At 39.3% G+C, this 19640-nt stretch overlaps 1 protein-coding gene across 1 annotated transcript in view; it reads left to right on the top strand.

The window, feature by feature from the left end:
* The window catches only part of PRUNE2 (prune homolog 2 with BCH domain), a 191897-nt gene that overhangs the window by 65743 nt on the left and 106514 nt on the right, over positions 1 to 19640 (top strand). The window contains exon 6 of the mRNA XM_064140915.1: positions 1918 to 2012. Within this exon, the coding sequence (XP_063996985.1) occupies positions 1918 to 2012 (95 nt within the window). The remainder of the gene's footprint in view (positions 1 to 1917; positions 2013 to 19640) is intronic.

The following is a 19640-nucleotide window of genomic DNA, read 5'->3' as shown; positions in this document are numbered from 1 at the left end:
GCTAACCATCAGCTGGTGGTGTTCAGAGCCACCCCTGGGGAGTGGCCTAGACCACTTAGGGTCAGGTTCAGGGTTTCTCCCCCTGGAGTGTTAACTCCACCTATAAATATTTTTTAAAAGACAGATGCATAGATAAAGTAACTATGTGAACATAGCCAGGTTATTTTGTCATTAGATTGAATTCAGCACCTGAACTCTACAGGAACAATAATGGGAGGATTCACTTTTTTGGCTTAAAGTTGGTGTTTGGCTTCCTCTTAAAAATCATTAATCCAAACACAATTTATATGTTATGCTGCTAAGTTTTAGAAATCTGTGGACATTTTAGTTGCCACCTTACAATGAAATAAGTGGCTTGCAGCTTTTTTTCATACAGATATTAGGCTATCATGTCTTGATCATGTGATACATGCATGTTCCTACACATCCTATTTACTTATTTTTAGAATCTTTACAGTGTTTTAGACAGAAATCTCGTGTTAGTTAAACATAATCACATGGGTTTTCAATACACTGAGCTTGAACATACCAGCATTTCTGGTGGCCGTTTCATTTTCATGCAGTCGTTTCTGATGTAGCTCTGTTTCTGTGGCACGTAGACATCTAGGTGCATCATTCACCATTTGATGTATGTAAGAACAGAATCGTGCAATTGTTTCAGTTGGAAAAGACTGCTTAAGATTGAGTCCAGCCGTTGACCAAGCATCACCATGGCCATTAAACCATGTCCTGAAGTATCGTGTTTGCACATCTTTTAAATACTTTCAGGGATGGTGATTCCGCAGCCTTCCTGGCCAGCCTGCTCCTGTGCCTGGCCACTCTTTCATAAAGAAAAACTTCCTAGTAGTCAATCTAAACCTCCCTGACACAACTTGAGGCCATTTCTTTTCATTCTAATGCTTGATAGTAGGAAAAGAGACTAACATCCACATCGCTACAACCTCCTTTCAGGTAGCTGTGGAGATGAATAAGGTCTCCCCTCAGCCTCTTCTCCAGACTAAACAATCTCAGTTCCTTCAGCTACTTTTCATAAGACTTTTTCTCCAGACACTTCTCCAGATTTATCGTCCTTCTCTGGACATGTTCTCGATATCCCTCTTGTAGTGAAAGGCCTGAAACTGAATACAGTATTCAAGATAACAGCCTTACTGGTGCTGAGAACAGGGACTGGATCACTTCCCTACTGTTGATGTTCACACTACACCTGATGCAGTCCAGGATGCTGATGGCCCTGTTTAACTGGCTGTCAGCCAACACTCTGTCATGGAGAGTAGCAAAAGGCTCTCTAAGCTGTGTCATGTACACAGAGCTAATTGCAGGTGTTTTTCTGCCAGGCGGCTTTCCCGAACCCCTACCCCAAAACCATAGTATTGTGCATGGGGATTACTGTGGCCCAACTGCAGGACCCAAGAGAAAAATGAGAAAAAGCCACTTGTGTTGGTATTGATTTGTAAAGAAGGTCAGAAAGGTTGAATGACTTCCTGCTTATGGAACATCTTAAGTGCTTTGTTTCTGTTTATTAATACCATGGTATTCCACATATGCTTTTCAATACATTAAGTCATTCCAGAAGTGTTTCCTATTAGTGATTTCATATTAGCCTGAAGGAGTGGCCTGTTGCTGCCATCAACTGGAATTTAGTTTGTTTAAAGAAAACATAAGGGTTTACAGAACTTTGTTGCAGAACACTTAATTCTTCATTCTTTTCTCTCTCTTCACTTTAAATCTCTTCATTGTTTAAAATACCCTTCTAGAAACATTAAGCATTCAAATATTAACGTTGGATTTAATTTTTTTTTAGGATGTCCTAACATAAAGAAGGCTCAATCTTAGGGTCTAAGACGTGGTTTTGTGTTGCTGCAATTGGCCAGCTGTAGGTACTTGCATTTGTTTAAATCCCTTTCTTTTCTCAAACAGGTATAAATACTGAGGAGATTATGCTGAAGGATCTGAAGGAAATTTCAGATGGAGAAATCAAAGTAGCAATTAGCTCTGTGTACATGACACTGGAGGTAAGTGGGAACTTAGGTGACAAACAACCTCATTGTGTGGAGACAGTTCTTTGATTTTGAGCCAGTTATTTCCTTGAGATTTTCAGTGTCTTAACTAACTTCAAGAGAAGTGTTTTTTTCATTCCCTAATTGTAATGTTCACAATGTCACACTCTGTACTGAAAGGACTCTTAATTTCACAATTAGAGGTAAGTTTTGAGTTTTGTGCATGAACACCACTCTGAAGTACCTGAACAGCACAAGACTTTTTTTCTTTGCTCGCTCTCACTAGAGCCAAGGATGGTATGTTTTGCACACTGGTAAAGCAGGTGGTTTGTACAAGCAGTTTGCACTACTTACTTCACACAGTATCTTGAAGGGAATGCACATAGGGGAATTCTAAATGAAATTACCTGGACTTGTATGTTCAGCATATCACTGTGTTATGAACTCAGAACACACAAACTTTAATGACTTCGGCATTTTCTCAGCAATAATAATGGTGATTTGTAGTTCATTCTCAAAGTACCCTACAGGTATTATCTCATTAAACATTTAGAGACTTGGTTTTGCTGCAGGTGCTGAATCTCTCACGTGTGCTTCTGCAAAAGATCAATTAAATTTTTCTTTTCATCAAAAGGTATGCAAAAGTATAAGTTATTGAACTGCTTTTTGTAGGCTTATTTGCTTTGGTTCAGTGGTCTGCCTTGTAAGTGCTAGCACAGAGAACGAATAGAATAATTATACAAATAGAGTTGGGTAAAGAAAGCGGGCATCATCCCCTCCTATTTCGATAATGTACCATGAAGAGGGAGAGTGTTCAACACTGAAGCTCTGATTTCAGTCAGTTTTAGAATAGTAAAGACAGTGATCAGTAAGTCTGACGTTCTAACAAATATCACAGCTCAGTAGCTCATACTCAAATGATAATAAGCTTTTCTTATTTCTGTTGTTATGGCAAGTTTACAGCTCTTTACTGGAAGTAGATTCTGAAAAATTTCTGTTCCTAAAAGCCTGGATTTTAGGCTATTTTTAGGAAAGTCTTGGCCTGGGGCTAGATTCCTTTCCCTCCTCTACTGCTGATTTCCCCTGTTTTAAATAAATAAATAATTTCCTAATTTTCCTCTCTGTAAATGAGGATATTAATCTTCTATTTCATAAATGTGACATAAATTTGAATGAATTGAAGCTTGTGCTAGATAGGTTGCAATAAACTCAGTTTTCACTAGTGTTGATACAGATCTGATAGTATCTCTGGGAATGTTTTCTACATTCTGTACTTTATAAGAAGGAAATTATGGTTACTAGTAAGTCGTCAGTGGTAAGTTAATTCTCATAATTACTTCTACTATTATTGCACAGTTACACTCAGATATGTAGGACACATGGAAGTACACCCTGGTTTCTCGTGAAGACAGACATCAATGCTAAACTATTGATATCATTAGTTTATTTGTACGTACGTGCTGATACCAGTCCACAGTGTGTAATTTACATCTGCTGTGTGATGGCTTACTAGTCAGCTGTCTTGACAAAAGTGAGTCTTTCAGATACTGAAGGAGCAGTGTTGTCATTAGTGATAAAAAAGGGAAGGCATTTCATGTGAGTGTGTTTAGGTTTCTGTAAGAGTCTATATGCAGCTTTGCATTTCTTGAGATAGTTAGAATTGGGTTTTGACTTCCTAGATTTATCTGGCATTAAACCTGTGTGTTGGAATCAAACGTGTGTCTTTGGTGACAGCTCTCAGAGCATGTGTTACTTGAGTTTCAGATGTATAGCAGTGGTGTTTTGTTTTGAGAGAATGACAAAAGAAGAGTGACAGCCATTAGCTCGCAGTTATTGTGGTTGCCTTTGCTGGGATGTTTCCCCAAGTAATAGTAATGGTTACTTACAGGATATTGTAGCAAAATTCAGCGCATGCATTGCAGTTAATTTCTGTTATATTATGTTACACCCTGAGAGTATATTTTGCTTATTCTCTGCTGGAATTCTCCTGGAAATGAGAAATATCTTCTCAGCGTGACTTTCTTTTTTTAAAAAAAATGTTTGTTTGTCTTTTGTTTGTTTATTTGTTTGGTGGTGGTGTTTTTTTTTTACTGAAACAGGAATGTTCCCTGTGTAAACTGATCTCTGTTCTCTGCTTTCTTAAGTCTAGTGCACCAGAACCATACAGATTTCATGAGTGTATGCTTTAGCTGAAATGGTTCATGACACTGTAGCTGAGTAATGTGTTCATTGGACTAAGTCCTTAAGATTTTGATTAGTGAAAATGTGCTCACAGAACTAGTGGTGACTTAGGAAGGTAGAAAATCAGGTTTCTCAAGGGAAGAGCAGGGCAGTTGGTTGAAAACAAGGTGAACAGTCCATGGTTGCCTGCTATTGATTTACAAAGAAAAGAATACATGCAGTTCTATTGAGATTCTTATTCATGTTTCTGGCCATGGCATCTGACTATTTCATGGAGATAGTTCCCAAGTTGTAGAAGTTGTGTAATTTTTTGGTATTGTAAGGTTGGAGTCAATGGTGTAGCTGTCACAGTAAAGTAACCTTCATGTTCATGCTGGCACATTGAGTTTGACTGTCCTTAGATAGCATCTAGTAGTCCAAATAAGTTGACAAACGTACCAAGGAAAAGTTTTTGCAAGATCCAGAACTTTCCTCTTTGTGGCTCTGTGTCTCACAGTGGCCGTTCCAGCAGCAGGAAGTTTAGGCATGTTTTGGTGCACAGTGGATCTGCTCCCTAATGAATAAAGAATCTGGTTTCAAAAGTGATGGTTTGGTTTTATGGCTGTCCTGTAGTATCATAGAATCATAGAATCAACCAGGTTGGAAGAGACCTCCAAGAACATCCAGTCCAACCTAGCACCCAGCCCTAACCAATCAACTAGACCATGGCACTAAGTGCCTCATCCAGTCTTTTCTTGAAGACCCCCAGGGACGGTGCCTCCACCAACTCCCTGGGCAGCTCATTCCAATGGGAAATCACTCTCTCTGTGAAGAACTTCTTCCTAATATCCAGCCTATACCTACCCTGGCACAACTTGAGACTGTGTCCCCTTGTTCTATTGGTGGTTACCTGGGAGAAGAGGCCAACCCCCACCTGGCTACAGTGCCCCTTCAGGTAGTTGTAGACAGTAATAAGATCACCCCTGAGCCTCCTCTTCTCCAGGCTAAACAGGCCCAGCTCCCTCAACCTCTCCTCATAGGATTTGTGCTCCAGGCCCCTCACCAGCTTCATCGCCCTTCTCTGGACATGTTCCAGCACCTCAACATCCTTCTTGAATTGAGGGGCCCAGAACTGGACACAGTACTCAAGGTGTGGCCTGACCAGTGCTGAGTACAGGGGAAGAAGAACCTCCCTTGTCCTACTGGCCACACTGTTCCTGATGCAGGCCAGGATGCCATTGGCTCTTTTGGCCACCTGGGCACACTGCTGGCAGCTATGTTGGTAATTTGGAAAATTTTATTTGTGTATGATGAAAAGTGATGCTTTTACTATTTTTGTAAAGCAAATCAAGAATGTCTGTCTCAGCTGGACCATGTTAAACAAGAGCTAGGTGGACCATTATATGCAGCTAAGAGAGATTACAAGAAATTTGAAGGTTTGAACTCTTGTTGTCTGTAATGATTGGACCATAGTTATGTATTTGGAAACTTTTTTCTTGCAGTATAAATACAGACATTTTAAATGTCATCAGATTGGTCCACGAATTTGCTTTTAATGCTAAAAATAAAAGAAGAAGAAAACCCCAAGTAAACATGTTAACATTTAATCTTTCAGTAGTAGAATTGGAAACAGAAATTCTCAGAAACTTAGAACAGCAGTGCTGTTCAGAAGTATTTTTCTGATGCCTGTTGTGAGAAGTTAGGGTATGTAAAATAAATGATGTATGGAGCTGTAGGAATGCGACTTTGGCAGGCTACCTTATGTCTAAGGAACATTAAACATAGTGTTCTCGTTTAGCAAATAAATAACCATTCATTTCAATGGCTGCATAGTCTGGACATTTGTGCATATTTTTGCAAAGATGAGAAGAGGCCATTAGGGATTTAATATAAAATAAATCGCCAAGGGGTCTTCTTGTACTCCTAGTCTTCCTGCCACATGGTGTGTCACTAATGTGCATAAATGGGCTTAAATGAATTTGTTATCTGTATTACATTTGCAGTATGTATATATTTATATATTATTTTTTAATTGTGTTTAAAAAATAAAACATTAAATACATCATTTCTGAGAGTTGAAAACAGACAATTTGTAAATAAATCAACCTTAATTAAGGTCTTAAAATGTCAGTGTGTGAGATCTGCCTGTAGGAAAATGTATAAAATATATAGTACATGAAGCTTCAACATACTTCTGTTTGCTTTTTTGGAAGTATTGGGAGCATTAAGTCATCACCTATAGGACTGAGTAAGGCAGCCAAATGTGTTAATATAAATGCTGTACTCATGTTTAAACATCAGGCTGCCATGTTCTGGAGTATGGTAGCTGTTCTGTTGGGGTTTCAAATCTGCTGAAGTACCCCATTTGTAATGAGCACAGCCTAACGTGTGGAGATCTGAGGCAGACCTACTTGTATCTGAAGGTATGAAAGGAAACTGATGGGGACAACCTTAAAGTGCTTTAAGTGCTTCCTAATTAATGAAATGGCAACAAAAATTACATTGGTTATAGTGATTATCAGGATTGCTTATAATTTTAAAATTGAGACCAGATCTCTCCTAAAAGATGGTGTGAGGTTGTTTTGAACTGAAACCTGGCCTGCTCAGTGAGGTGTTTCTACAAGAAGTCATGTAGGATGTCAGACAAGAAGTTCATTGTGGTCCTTAGTGTTGTGGAGAAAATGTAAACTTGTAAAGCTGGCCAAAACCACTGTGTTTATGCATAGATTCATGGAATGGTTTGGGCTGGAAGGGACCTTGAAGATCATCTAATTCCAACACTCTTGGCATTAGCAGGGACACAGTATCACAGTATCACCAAGGTTGGAAGAGACCTCACAGATCATCAAGTCCAACCCTTTACCACAGAGCTTAAGGCTAGACCATGGCACCAAGTGCCACGTCCAACCAAGTGCCACCCTCCATTAGATCATATTGCTTATGACCTCATCCAACCTGTCCTTTTTTGCAAGGTATACTTATTTAGTTTACTCTATTTCATACTGCTGTCGTAACTTGCAGTAAACCAGAAGCACAAGGGATTTTGTTCTTGTAGTGTCTCTAAGAATGCACACGTTGTACAGTGATAAAAGGCCTGCAGTGGTATTTGTGCAGGATTGTAGTTTAGTTTGGTGTCTGAAGAAAGTGGATGTATGTTACAATTTGTGTGACATCTGGTCTAAATTTGGCTCATGCTACTGGCTCTAATTTGCCTTCACTGATTTTGTTCAATTTTGGTTCAAAAGTTAATAAAGTAAAATAACTACAAGAATTATAAAATGAATGAGCTTAGACATTATTTACTGACATTACAGTAAAAATGTGCTTATGCTTAAGTATATAAGCTGTATTTTCTTCTGTGTTATTTATGAACTGTGTTTAAATTAAGATAGGTCATGAAATACAGCTGTGTGATAAGCACTATCAGTTAAATAAAATGCTGTCATCTACAGTATCTTTGTTGGACTACATTCCTGACTTCTACAAAGATTACTGATTTATCATTGGTATACTCTTCCACTTGTGTTCTTGTCAGTAACAGCTCAGCTCAGCTGCTCATTTTTCTATGAAATACAATATAATTATTTTTTTAAATTAATGTAAATCTTAACTGGTGGATTTAGTATTTTAAGATCTGGCCATAATTCATGAGAATATAGAAACCAATAATAATTAGGGATAACTACAACAAGAATATTACAGAGAAGTTAAATTTTGTTTTCTGCTACTTAGTTTATGTGTGAGAAATACCCTAATTAGAACATTTTAACTGTTGATCCAAGATTACAGTATAATTCCAGCTATAATAAAAAATATTTGTTTTGGGTTTGCTACTGTTAGTGTTGTATTACTGCCAAAGATGGCAATTCCATCCACAGGAAGTGATGGAGATGCAGGGCATTTAGAGGCAAATGTCCCTCTGGTGGCATTTAGAAATGAACACACATGGATTCCTCAGTTGAAATGCATACAGTAAGTATATAGAGCAGTGATATTTTGATATAGAAAAATTACAAAATATGTCTTCTGTGTCTTGAACTCTTAATTTTGTTCTATCTGTTTGTCAAGGCATGTGCCTGAAACACCTTTGAACTGGAACATAAGTAAATACTTAATTAACACTTGTAAACATTAAAGTAGCCTATGTTTTTAGCATATGCCATTGACTTTTACACCTTCTGCTATGAATTAGGAGCCAGTGCTGAAGCTATCAGTTATTTTAAGATACAGGAACACTTTGGAATTTTAGCAAGTGCTCTGAAAGATTTTTCATAATTTATATTCTCTGGTTAGTTGATGACAGTGAAGTTCCTCCTCTTGACTGGGTACACTGTCAGGCTCACTTGAAATTGGGTGTTTGGTGCGACTGAAAACTTCAGATTTTATTTTATGTACAGTTAATGTATTTACAGGGGAAAAAATACAAAATTATTTGAGTTGAAATTCTTCAAACCATATCTGAATACTCAGATTCAGAGCAGCTAATAACACCAATTGTAGTTCTACCAAACAATACAATTTTTCACTCTCTCTTTCTGGAAGACAGATAAAGCTTTTATCAGAAAGGTATCTGCTCCTATATTCAGAACAACATATGGCTTCTGTGCCTCTCAAACAAAATGTAGTTTTCATCAAAAAGCTTCTCCATGAGCAGTATTCACAAAAAAAAAAAAATAAATTTAATTTTTTCTACATCTCCGTAGCTAGATTGTGTGTGTAGAGTCTTATTGGTTGTTTTTATTTGTTTGTTTGTTTGTTTGTTTGTTTGTTTAAATGAGTCCAGGTTAAGTGTGTCCAGGTTAAGCCTGTGTCTCTTTGGCCCTGTTAAAACTGACATTCAGAACTCTGGTGTATATTGCAAATACTGCGACACCTTATTTTGTGACCATTTTATTTTCTCCTTCTCAGTGTAGACTTGACAACGCCATGATCATGAGCCCTTGTGGCCGTGAGGGCAAATGGTATCCTGGGATACATCAAGAAAAACATTGCATGCAGGTCGAGGGAGGTTCTGTTCCCCCCCCCTTTACTCTGCTCTGCAAGACCTCATTTGGAGTAGTGTGTCCAGTTCTGGGCTCTCCAGCTCAAGAAGGACAAGGGACTCTTTAGAGGATACAGCAAAGGGCAACCAAGATGATTAAGGGTCTAGAACACCTATCTTATGAAAAAAGGCTGAGGGCTTTGGGGCTTACTAGCCTGGAGAAGACTGAGAAGGGATCTTATCAATGCTTATAAACACCTTGAGAGTGGGTTCCTTTAAAACCATTTCAGTGTAAGCAATAACTTGTAACGTTTGTGTTTTGATTTCTAATGGTTGAGATAAAAAAGGTTCTTGTAAAGAGAAATGAGGGTTTTTCAGACACAAACTAATAGAAGCAAACTAAGCAAGATATTATTCTTCTGACCATGAGCCAGCAGTGTGCTCTTGTGGCCAGGAGGACCAATGCCATTCTGGGGTGTATTAAAAGGGGTGTGGCTAGTAGGTCGAGAAGAATTATCCTCCCCTTCTACTCTGCCCTGGTGAGGCTGTATTTGGAGTACTGTGTCCAGTTCTGGGCCCCCCAGTTCAAGAAGGACATAGAAATGCTTGAGAGAGTCCAGTGCAGAGCCACAAAGATGATTAAGGGAATGGAACCTCTCTCTTATGAGGAGACCCTGAGGGAGCTGGGGCTCTTTAGCTTGGAGGAGACTGAGAGGTGACCTCATCAATGTTTATAAATATATAAAGGGTGAATGTCAAGATGATGGAGCCAGGCTCTGCTAACTGATGCCAAATGACAAGACAAGGGGCAATGGGTGGAAATTGAGGCATAGAAAGTTTTTTCACTATGAGGGTGACAGAGCACTGGACCAGGCTGCCCAGGGCTCCCTCTCTGGAGATATTCAAGACCTGCCTTGACATGTTCCTGTGTGATCTGGTGTAGGTGATGCTGCTCTGACAGATGGGTGGACTGGATGATCTTTCGAGATTCCTTGCAGCCCCTGACATTCTGTGATTCTGTGATTCTGAGAATGAGGATAGTCTTTCTAAAGTCGTGCTCAATGAGAGGACAAGAGGTAAAATTTGAACGTAGGAAGTTCCATCTAAATACAAGGAATACTTACTTTATATTGTGGGTGGTGGAGCACAGGAACAGGCTGCCCAGAGAGGTGGAGTCTATGTCTCTGGAATTGTTCAGAACCTGCCTGGAATCCATCGTATGAAACCTGCTCTAGGTGAACCTCCTCTGGCAGTGGACTGAATGATCTCCTGAGGACCCTTCCAACCATTTTCATTCTATGATTCTGCAAGAAGTAATGTGAATACAACTTGCTTAGGCTCAGGTCTAAGAAACACATAGAGTTAGTAGTAAATTCAAAGAGGGAACCTGGTGAAATTATCTGTCATTGTTACCAGTAATTTTTCTTCTTCCTTTGCATGAACAATGAACCTAGTTGGAAAAATCTCTCCTGGATTCTATCTTTGTCAACAAAAGCTGCTGAGCGGTATCTGTTTGTTGCCAATTCTGTTTCTTCTTACAGGACAAATCTCAGTACTAGATTGGGGACATCTACTGGAACAGCTCCCATATGAAGAAAGGCTGAGAGAGGATGAAAAGAAGGCTCCAAGGAGACCTTGTTGCAGTCTTTCAGTACCTAAAGGGAGCATATAAGAAAGACAGGGACTTCTTGATTCTATGAGTATTACAAGCAAGGCTTTTTGTGAAAGGACAAGGGGCAACACTTTTAAAGTAAAAAAGGGTAGACTTAGACTAGATAACACAGAAGCAATATTTTACAATGAGAGATGCTGAAAAACTGGAATAGGTTACCAAGAGAGGTGGTAGATGCCCCATCCCTGAAAACAATCAAGGTCAGGTTGGACAGGGCTCTGAACAACCTGATACTTGAATGTGTACCTGCCTACTGCAGGGCAGTTGGACTAAAATAACCTCTAACCCAAAACATGATTCTATATTCTGTAACCTGACTACACATCAGCATTTCTGTCTTGCTGTTGTTCTTGCCTTTCTCTTAGTCACATTTCCAGTGAATGTTCATGAAATGTGACTTCCTTCCCCTTCTCTCTTCCAGAGGGAAAAAACCAAAACAACAAAACAACTCAAATTGTAGACTTGCAGAAACAGAAAGGAGGAAGGTCAAGAGTAAACAGAATCCACAGGGAATCTCTTTATAGTCACTCTTCTCTTTTTTTCCCCACTGCAAGACTGACAGCAATCTGTGCCTGCATTTCACACTCAGAATTAGATTTTTTTTTTAGAGGTTTTGTGGATGGTAGACACGTGTCCTGGTTTGTCACAATGTACTGAGTGTTTGTCTTGGACTAGAAAGCAAAAGAAGTTAAGATAGGTTAATTTTGTACTCAAAATGGGAAGGAGTTGACCTGAAGCTCCTCAAATGATAGGACACTATGGACATAGACTAGCTGTGAAGATGTGAATTGTTTTGGCTAAATTCATGTGTATGACAGTTTTACAACCAAGAACTCCTGTACTTCTGTGTTGAGCGCTGAGATAGCCATTGGTTTTGTCAGATTTCATCACATATTGAGTCACATTCTACTGAAAATGTATTGTTTTGGTCTAAAGCTTGTCATCTCTATATAAATAGCATTAGTGGAGATGTTTCTCGGTGTTTGCTATTAAACAAGACTTTCTAAATAAAGAGACTAGAGATAATTCAGAAACAAAAAAGTGATTTTCCTTTCACATCTCTCTCAGTTGAGTATTTGCCATATGGGTTGCTCAGCATCACACTCTCAGCAGGTCTAATTTATGGTAAACACACAGTGAGTGAACAGGGAAAAAAACACAATGAAAATATTAATATTCTTCCTCTGTCCCATTTTTTAAAATGGAACTAAACATATTCAGGATCAGCTCATGGAGTTGTGGCATTTAGTTGAGGACGTATGTATTTGCCACTCTGCTGGGAGTTTAAGAATGAAATGCAGCACTGTTCGTGCCATGAGACTGATTTGATGGAGCTTGCAGGGCAGTGTGTAAATTATACCTTCCCTGCTCTAATCTGGCATGATGCCAGCCCCCCCACCTCTCCCGGCTGTGCTTGCTCCATGAAGGGCAGTTGGTGAAAATACTGTTGCTCTTGCTGTGATGTGGGGTGCTTTTGCTTTTCCCTGGGCTTCCACAGGAGGATCAACAACTGAGCAAATGTGTTGGTACTCTGGTCCATAGCTAAGATTTGGAATAGGCCAAGCAGGAGATACAAATAATAGTGTGGATTTTTCTGGAGACTCATAACTGTGGAAATCCACAACACTGACATTTGAAAACATCCCATCTCCTGCAAGTTCTTGGGACTTTCTCTTAATGTTGTGTATGTGCTGTTTTTCTTTTTTTGGGTTACCTTCTCCTTCTACTTTGCTGCTATAACTGTCCCTCAGGGCTTTGAGAACTTGGTCAGCTCCACTCCTTAGTCTGCCTGTATGGGAAGTCACTGGAGAGCAGCACAAAGTACTAAAGTATGTATCAGGGGCCCAAGTGATCTCTCCAGCAGAGAGATCGCTTCCAGCTCTGGAAGTCTGCATTTCTGTACTAAAAAAAAAAAACAAAACAAAACCCAAAACAAAAAACCAAACCCACCTGTTTTACAGTTAGGAGCAGGCATATCTCTGCAAAAGAAATTCAACTGCATTAACAAGCACATTGTTCTGGAAATAGAAATTGGTGCCATTTGCACATCTGGCATTGTAATTACAGTCAATAGAAAGTTGCAAAGGAAAATGCTTGAAAAAAGCCATAGTTTGAGTCCTGCCCTCTGTTTTATGGTGACACACTGGGCATTTTTAATGTACATGCTACTTTCCTTTTTGTCTCTATACTTTCTATACCAGTAAGAAGTCTGCACGTTCCCATTTTAGATCTGAGGAAGTTCTTCACAGAGAGAGTGATTTGCCATTGGAATGGGCTGCCCAGGGAGGTGGTGGAGTCACTGTCCCTGGAGGTGTTCAAGAAAAGACTGGATCAGGTGTTTAGTGCCATCGTCTAGATGACTGGCTAGGGCTGGGTGCTAGGTTGGACTGGATGATCTTGGAGGTCTCTTCCAACCTGGCTGATTCTGTGATTCTATGATTGTATGAACTGTGCATGGTTCAGATTTAGAAGAAGGTTCAGCAATCCTTCATTGGATAATCATGATGTAATTTCCTTTAGGCAACATCTTTTCTAAGTCTTCAAGGGAAAATGTTGGTTACGGCACCAGCAGATAGTCAGTTCAAATAAATACTTTTTCTTTGGATCCTGCTAAATGTTCCTCTCAACATGATCTCCGCAGGCTGGAAGTAAGACTGACAGGTTGCATATTTAGTTTGTATATTAATATTTGCAGTTGTGTTTGATTTCCTCTTGTTCAGTCCTTTGAACAAAGCTTAATTAGAATGGCCAGTTTTTCTCTCTGCTTGTTATTGGGTATTTTATGCTCCACTACTGTGCTGAATCTTGTTCTTCTTTATGAACTAATAGGTTAAGTACTTGTAGATGAATAAATGGAAAATATTTGTTGTTTTATTATCTAGTGTGAATTCGTACTTCATGTATATCATTAGGCTAATTGTTTACAGTGTTCCAGTCAGTTACACTTACGCAGATCCTCTGAGGTAATGGAGTTCTGTTTTGTAGTATAAACCAATATTTACTCAGAAGCCAAACCTCACTCAGCCTCACTTCCTGTGGACTTACAGTATGATGAGTGTAGCTGTAAAAGCCAGAATGAGATTTTCAAGATGCCTGGGTGGACAGAGCTGTGAAAGTGCTAATTTTACTAATTCCTATTTATGCATTTAAATTTCATTGAACTAACAGCTAGCTGAAATCAGGTTGTTTCGGATTGTGTGTTTTTTATGCTTTATTACCATTTAGGCAAAATTAATTTAGTGTCTTGTGTTACCTGGAAACGATTGGAAGGTGAAAAAAGTAATGAAGGATCCTCTGTGTACTGTATGCTCAGTCATTGTGAACTCACATTCTGAGTACATTTTAAAGTGGCATTGAATTTGGCTATATTTTTGATCCATTATTAAAGACTCAGAAAACAAGCATATTTTCAAATGGAGTTCTGCACAGTCAGTGATGTATCTGTGCCTGATGCCACTATTCTTCACAAAATGCGATGGTAATGTTGTTTCTTAACATAAAAACAAAGTTTGACTCCACAGAAGCAGCTGGAAATGGATAACCACAATACGCTTGAATCTCTTAGGAATGCACTGTTTGACATATACTGCTATAAGCTCCTCATATTTAGGAATCCTTTTAAGAGAAATACTTGTGCTGAGTCTCAGCTGGTGTGCATGAAGGAATATTGATTTCCCAGTGGTAACACAGAATTTTATTTTTTTACCTTTTTAATATATATTTAATGGATTGTAACACTTGGGGAAGAAGAAAAAACCTACAAAACCTCCAACACCCAAACATTTCTGATCGTCATCTAATTCAGAGAGAGTTTATGGTTCCGATTCCAGCCTTTTCTCATGTTTTATATGTGGGTAAATCAGAAGGTTATGTCTTGTCCAAGCTAGCAGGGAGCAGAAACAGTCCTTCTCTGTGACATCCAGGAACATAGTCGGTCAGGCAATGTCAAATAGATGCTTTCTGGGTGCATACTGTGGGTGATTTGAAAAAGGATTGTCTGCATTTTGGCAGGAGAGTGATGCTAGCAGCAGTATGCACAGGAACTTGTTGTTTTGTAGTTGCAAGAAGAGTGTATGAGCTTCAAAAGATAGCTATTTCATGTCTGCAACTCCACTGTAGTTTAAAATTTTAAAACATGATTATGATGTCTTAGTTCTCCGTGCGCAGAGTCACAGAAAATTTCTGCAGCAGAAGTGGGTGGTGGAAGCAATTGAAAGAAATGAACTTTTGGCAATTTGATGTCTGTTCAGAAAGAACATTCCAAGAGTCAGAGAAGAGGTGTTAACATGATGGCAGAAGAGGACAGTGAGCTACTATGGCACAGAACATAAAGACATAAACCAGTGTGAGGTGTGACACAAACTCAACTTGTGGGCTTCAGGACCATGCCATAACATTGCTCTTAGCGTTAAGGCTGTTAAATTGTGGCAAGTTTGTGTATGTGCATATAGAATCATAGAATGGTCTGGGCTGGAAAGGACCTCCAAATGTCATATAGTACATGCAGTCAGCAGGGATATCCTCAAATAGATCAGGTTTCTCAGAGCCCTGTTGAGCCTCACATTGGGTATCTCCTGGGATGGGGCCCCACCCACCTCCTTGGGGAACCTGTTCCAGTGTTCCACCACTCTTATGATAAAGAACTTGTTCCTAACATCCAATCCAAATCTGCTCTTCTCTAGGTTAATGCCATTGCACCTCATTCTATCACCACAAGCCTTTGTAAACAGCCTCTCTCCGTCCTTCTTGTAGGCCCCTTCAAGTACTGTAAGGTTGCTATTAGGTCTCCCAGGAGCCTTCTCCAGGCTGAACAACCCAGCTCCCTCATCCTGTCATTGTAGCAGAGGTGCTCCAACCTCCTGATCATTTTCGTGGCCCTCCTCTGGACCTGTTCCATCAGGTCCATGTCTTTCTTATATTGAGGGCTCCAGAGGTGGACGCAGTACTCCAGGTGAGGTCTCACCAGAGCAGATCAAAGTGGCAGAATCACCTCTCCAAATCTGCTGGCAACGCTGCTTTTGATGCAGCCATGGATGTGATTTGCCTTCTGGGCTGCAAGCACACACTGTCTGCTCATGTCCAGCGTCTTGGCCATCAGCACTTCCAAGTCCCTTTCCTCAAGGATGCTTTCTATCACCTCATCCCCCCAGCCTGTATTGACAGTGAGGATTGTTCTGGCTCAGGTGCAGAACCTTGCACTTGCTCTTGTTGAACCTGATGAGCTTCACATGTGCCCGTCTCTCCATCTTGTCCAGGTCCCCGTGGATGACATCCTGTCCCTCTGGCATATCAATACCACCACTCAGGTGTCATCTGCAAATTTGCTCATGGTGCATTTGATCCCAAATGTATGTGTGTCTGTATCTACATGCACTGTGTGTATGTGAGGAACATGTGAGCTGTGAGAAATACGAGCTGTTTACCTGCTGGGTAACATGATGTCTTTGCCACATGGAAAGTGAATCTGATTCATTCTGCTTTGTCCTAATTATCCATTTGCTTTATTTTAACAAATTTAGTTTGTGGTTTAGTCTCTGATGGTACATCTAGATTTCTCAGACTCTGGGAAATAAAATTCTGACTTTCTGAAATTCAGACGTTCTAAGAAGTGTAGACATTCTGAGAAAGCACCTTCCCAAAGTTTCTTGTTTCAAAGAAATGGAGAGAGGCAAGAGACTCTGCTGACATAATCGTTACCATCTGGGAGTGTCATTTCTCTCTTAAATTTGACCACGTGCAAGCAGTAAAATGACTCGGTTACACTTGATAGTAAAATTCCTTTTCCAAAATAGCTTATTCTGTACATAATTTGGCTTAAAATTTGCTGTAGACAATGGAGATTTCAGAGTGGGAGAAGGTATTTGTGGTGAAAGTCAACTGAAGGAAAGTGGCTTCCAAGTGCAGGGTGAATTAACATCGTCCACAGGATATTGTAGAGATATGCTGCAGTGCAGCTTCCATTGAGAAAAGTTTTAAGCTGATGAGGAGCAGTGCTGTTGTACCATAACTGTCTTGGATGGTATCTACAGTAAAATATTTACTATCTAGGCAAAGCAGAATGAAGATCAGGTGGGTAGGATGTGTGGAAATAAGTGCATAATTCCACAGATCAAAGAAGACTATAGACAAATATCTCACACAGATACAGAAGATGTCCCATACTAGGTCCTAATTAATACTGTTTCATAATCACAGACAGTAAAGTCAAAACTCTTCACAGAAGTATGATTTACTTACAATGGAAAAATTAGTGTTTTATCAAAAAAGAGATTATTATGAAGAGGCAGAAACTTGGTTTTCCTGGAGGAAAAAAATCCATTGGCTTTGCAGAATGTATATAATCCTGGTTTTCTTGGTAGTTTTAAAGATACCTCACTGGTAAAGCTTTAAAGAAAAGAATGTCTTGACCTCATAAAAAAGTTACTTATTTGGAATGTTAAATGCAATTATATTGACATATGGTGATAATGTGATAAAGCGTAAGGGTTAAAGGTTGAAGGAACCATGGCTTGGCAATTAGCAATGTAAATGAAACATTCATTATCCAGCATGCTGAGAAGTTGATGAACTGTACAATAAATCTGAACCTAAGTCACTACTGAGATAACTCATTTCAGACATAACAATATTTATTAGGATCCTGGACATTGTTTTGCATTCTCTGATGAAATATCTTGCTATATAGAAATACTTTATCCATTAATTTGTGCAAAATAAGGCAATACTAAAAATTAATAAGGCCCTAGACAATTCTTCAAATAATATAGAATAAAAAAGGGAGAAACATGACAGACATTGAAACTCACTCTTATCCAGAAAGATGTGTAATTAGATGTCGTGGTATCTCTTCATTGCATAGGTATTTCTCCAATGTAAATCATCTTCAATAACTTATGTTAACTCATTTGAAGCCATTTCTTATCTTAAGAGCTACAACTGAAGTCAGACTCTGGCCTAGCAAGTAGAGAGTCAATTATGCAGTGTGGTAAGTTTCATTTATACTTAGAAGAGGATGATGTGCACAGGGTGCAGACTTGTTTGAGAGGTTATGTGGAACGTATTTGCTCAGCATTAACAAGGTACACAAAGACTAGAATCAACTATTGTCAAGCATTATAGGAGTTAACTGTACATGTGTCTCTTTTTGGGTAATGCTCAGTACCAGTAAAGCTAGTACCAATAAAGCCACAGCTATATTAACTTTATGGTAGCAGCGGTAGATTACCTCCCATTCATTAGATAGTGATGTAAACAGTTTAGGAGGGCTTCCTAATAAATTTCTTCAGTAATAATAACCAAGAAGTTAACAGAAGCCAGGACCCAAATATGCACTAGCTTTCTTGTCAGTGAGACAAAAGAATTCTACATTCAAGTGAGTGATGGAAACGGTATGTATTTGGGTTGTGGTTAAAAATACTGTAGATGTTTGTTCCTTTTAAAGCCTACCAGTTTTACATGGCCATACCAAGTGATACATTATATTTTCTGCCTCAATTTTGCATACGTTTGGCATTGTTAGATATCTTCCATTACATTTTATTTTACATAAATTTCCCACTATGGAGTATACAAATTTCTTACTATTGAGGCAAAGCATTTGAGTAGATGTGTATTAATGACATATAAACTCTGAGGGAGCATGACATCCTAAGTAGTTTTCATGCTCGTTCTCTGAAAATTTATTCTAATGGATCATTATGAATCCTAAAAGATCACATCATAATTTATGAGTCGAGCCAACCTCAGTACTACTGTAATCTTCTGCTCTGAGTATCTGATACACATAATTTTAATTTCCCTCATCAGTGTCAGCAAGAAATGCAGCATTTTCCAGTACAAGGAAGTATAATGCATTGTTCAGAAATAACATTATTTAATGATACATAACTATATGGAAGTGGTAGAATTCCTGTAGGTATATAGTAAGGTATGTTTGCATAATATTCTGTACTATACTGAGAGAAGAAGAAACACAAGGAAAACTAAAGAGAATTGGCTCCCCTCTCTCCTCCCTTCATTCAGTATATAAAAAACTACTCAGAGAGTAAGCATATATGATACATGTACTAAAGTGCTGAAAGCTGCTTTAGACTGACCATCTGTCAAATATTTTGTATATTTAGTTTCTTTTTGGAATCTCTCTGGTTTTATCATTCAACTACAAGTTCCTTGGTCACCGCGGTACACAGAGCAGGGGATGTGGGATATGTCAGAGATCCTATGGCCTATAACAGCAGAAAGAATTAAATTTAGTAGACTTGACTTCTTTAAATGGTGATTTAAACTCCATAAAGTCTTAGAATCTTCTTGGAGTAATTGAGATAGCAAAGTTTTATGGATGTTCCAAAATCAGGTTGCAAAACAGCATTAATTGAAGAAACTACTTGGTTGTGGTTATGTCAGAGGATGTATCACAGTATCACCAAGGTTGGAAGAGACCTCACAGATCATCAAGTCCAACCCTTTACCACAGAGCTCAAGGCTAGACCATGGCACCAAGTGCCACGTCCAATCCTGCCTTGAACAGCCCCAGGGACAGTGACTCCACCACCTCCCCGAGCAGCCCATTCCAGTGTCCAATGACTCTCTCAGTGAAGAACTTTCTCCTCACCTCAAGCCTGAATTTCCCCTGGTGCAGCCTGAGGCTGTGTCCTCTCGTTCTGGCGCTGGCCACCTGAGAGAAGAGAGCAACCTCCTCCTGGCCACAACCACCCCTCAGGTAGTTGTAGACCTGTACTTCAGAACCAAATTGGTTATGTCAGAGGATGTACTTCAGAACCAGATTGTCAGAATTTAACAGAGTAAAGCTCAGCAGCCAGAACATATATCG

Source organism: Pogoniulus pusillus, chromosome Z (assembly GCF_015220805.1).
Source record: "Pogoniulus pusillus isolate bPogPus1 chromosome Z, bPogPus1.pri, whole genome shotgun sequence".
Lineage (NCBI taxonomy): Eukaryota > Metazoa > Chordata > Aves > Piciformes > Lybiidae > Pogoniulus > Pogoniulus pusillus.
The sequence above is the reverse complement of the archived record's forward strand: the minus strand, read 5'-3'. Positions and strand labels throughout refer to the sequence as shown.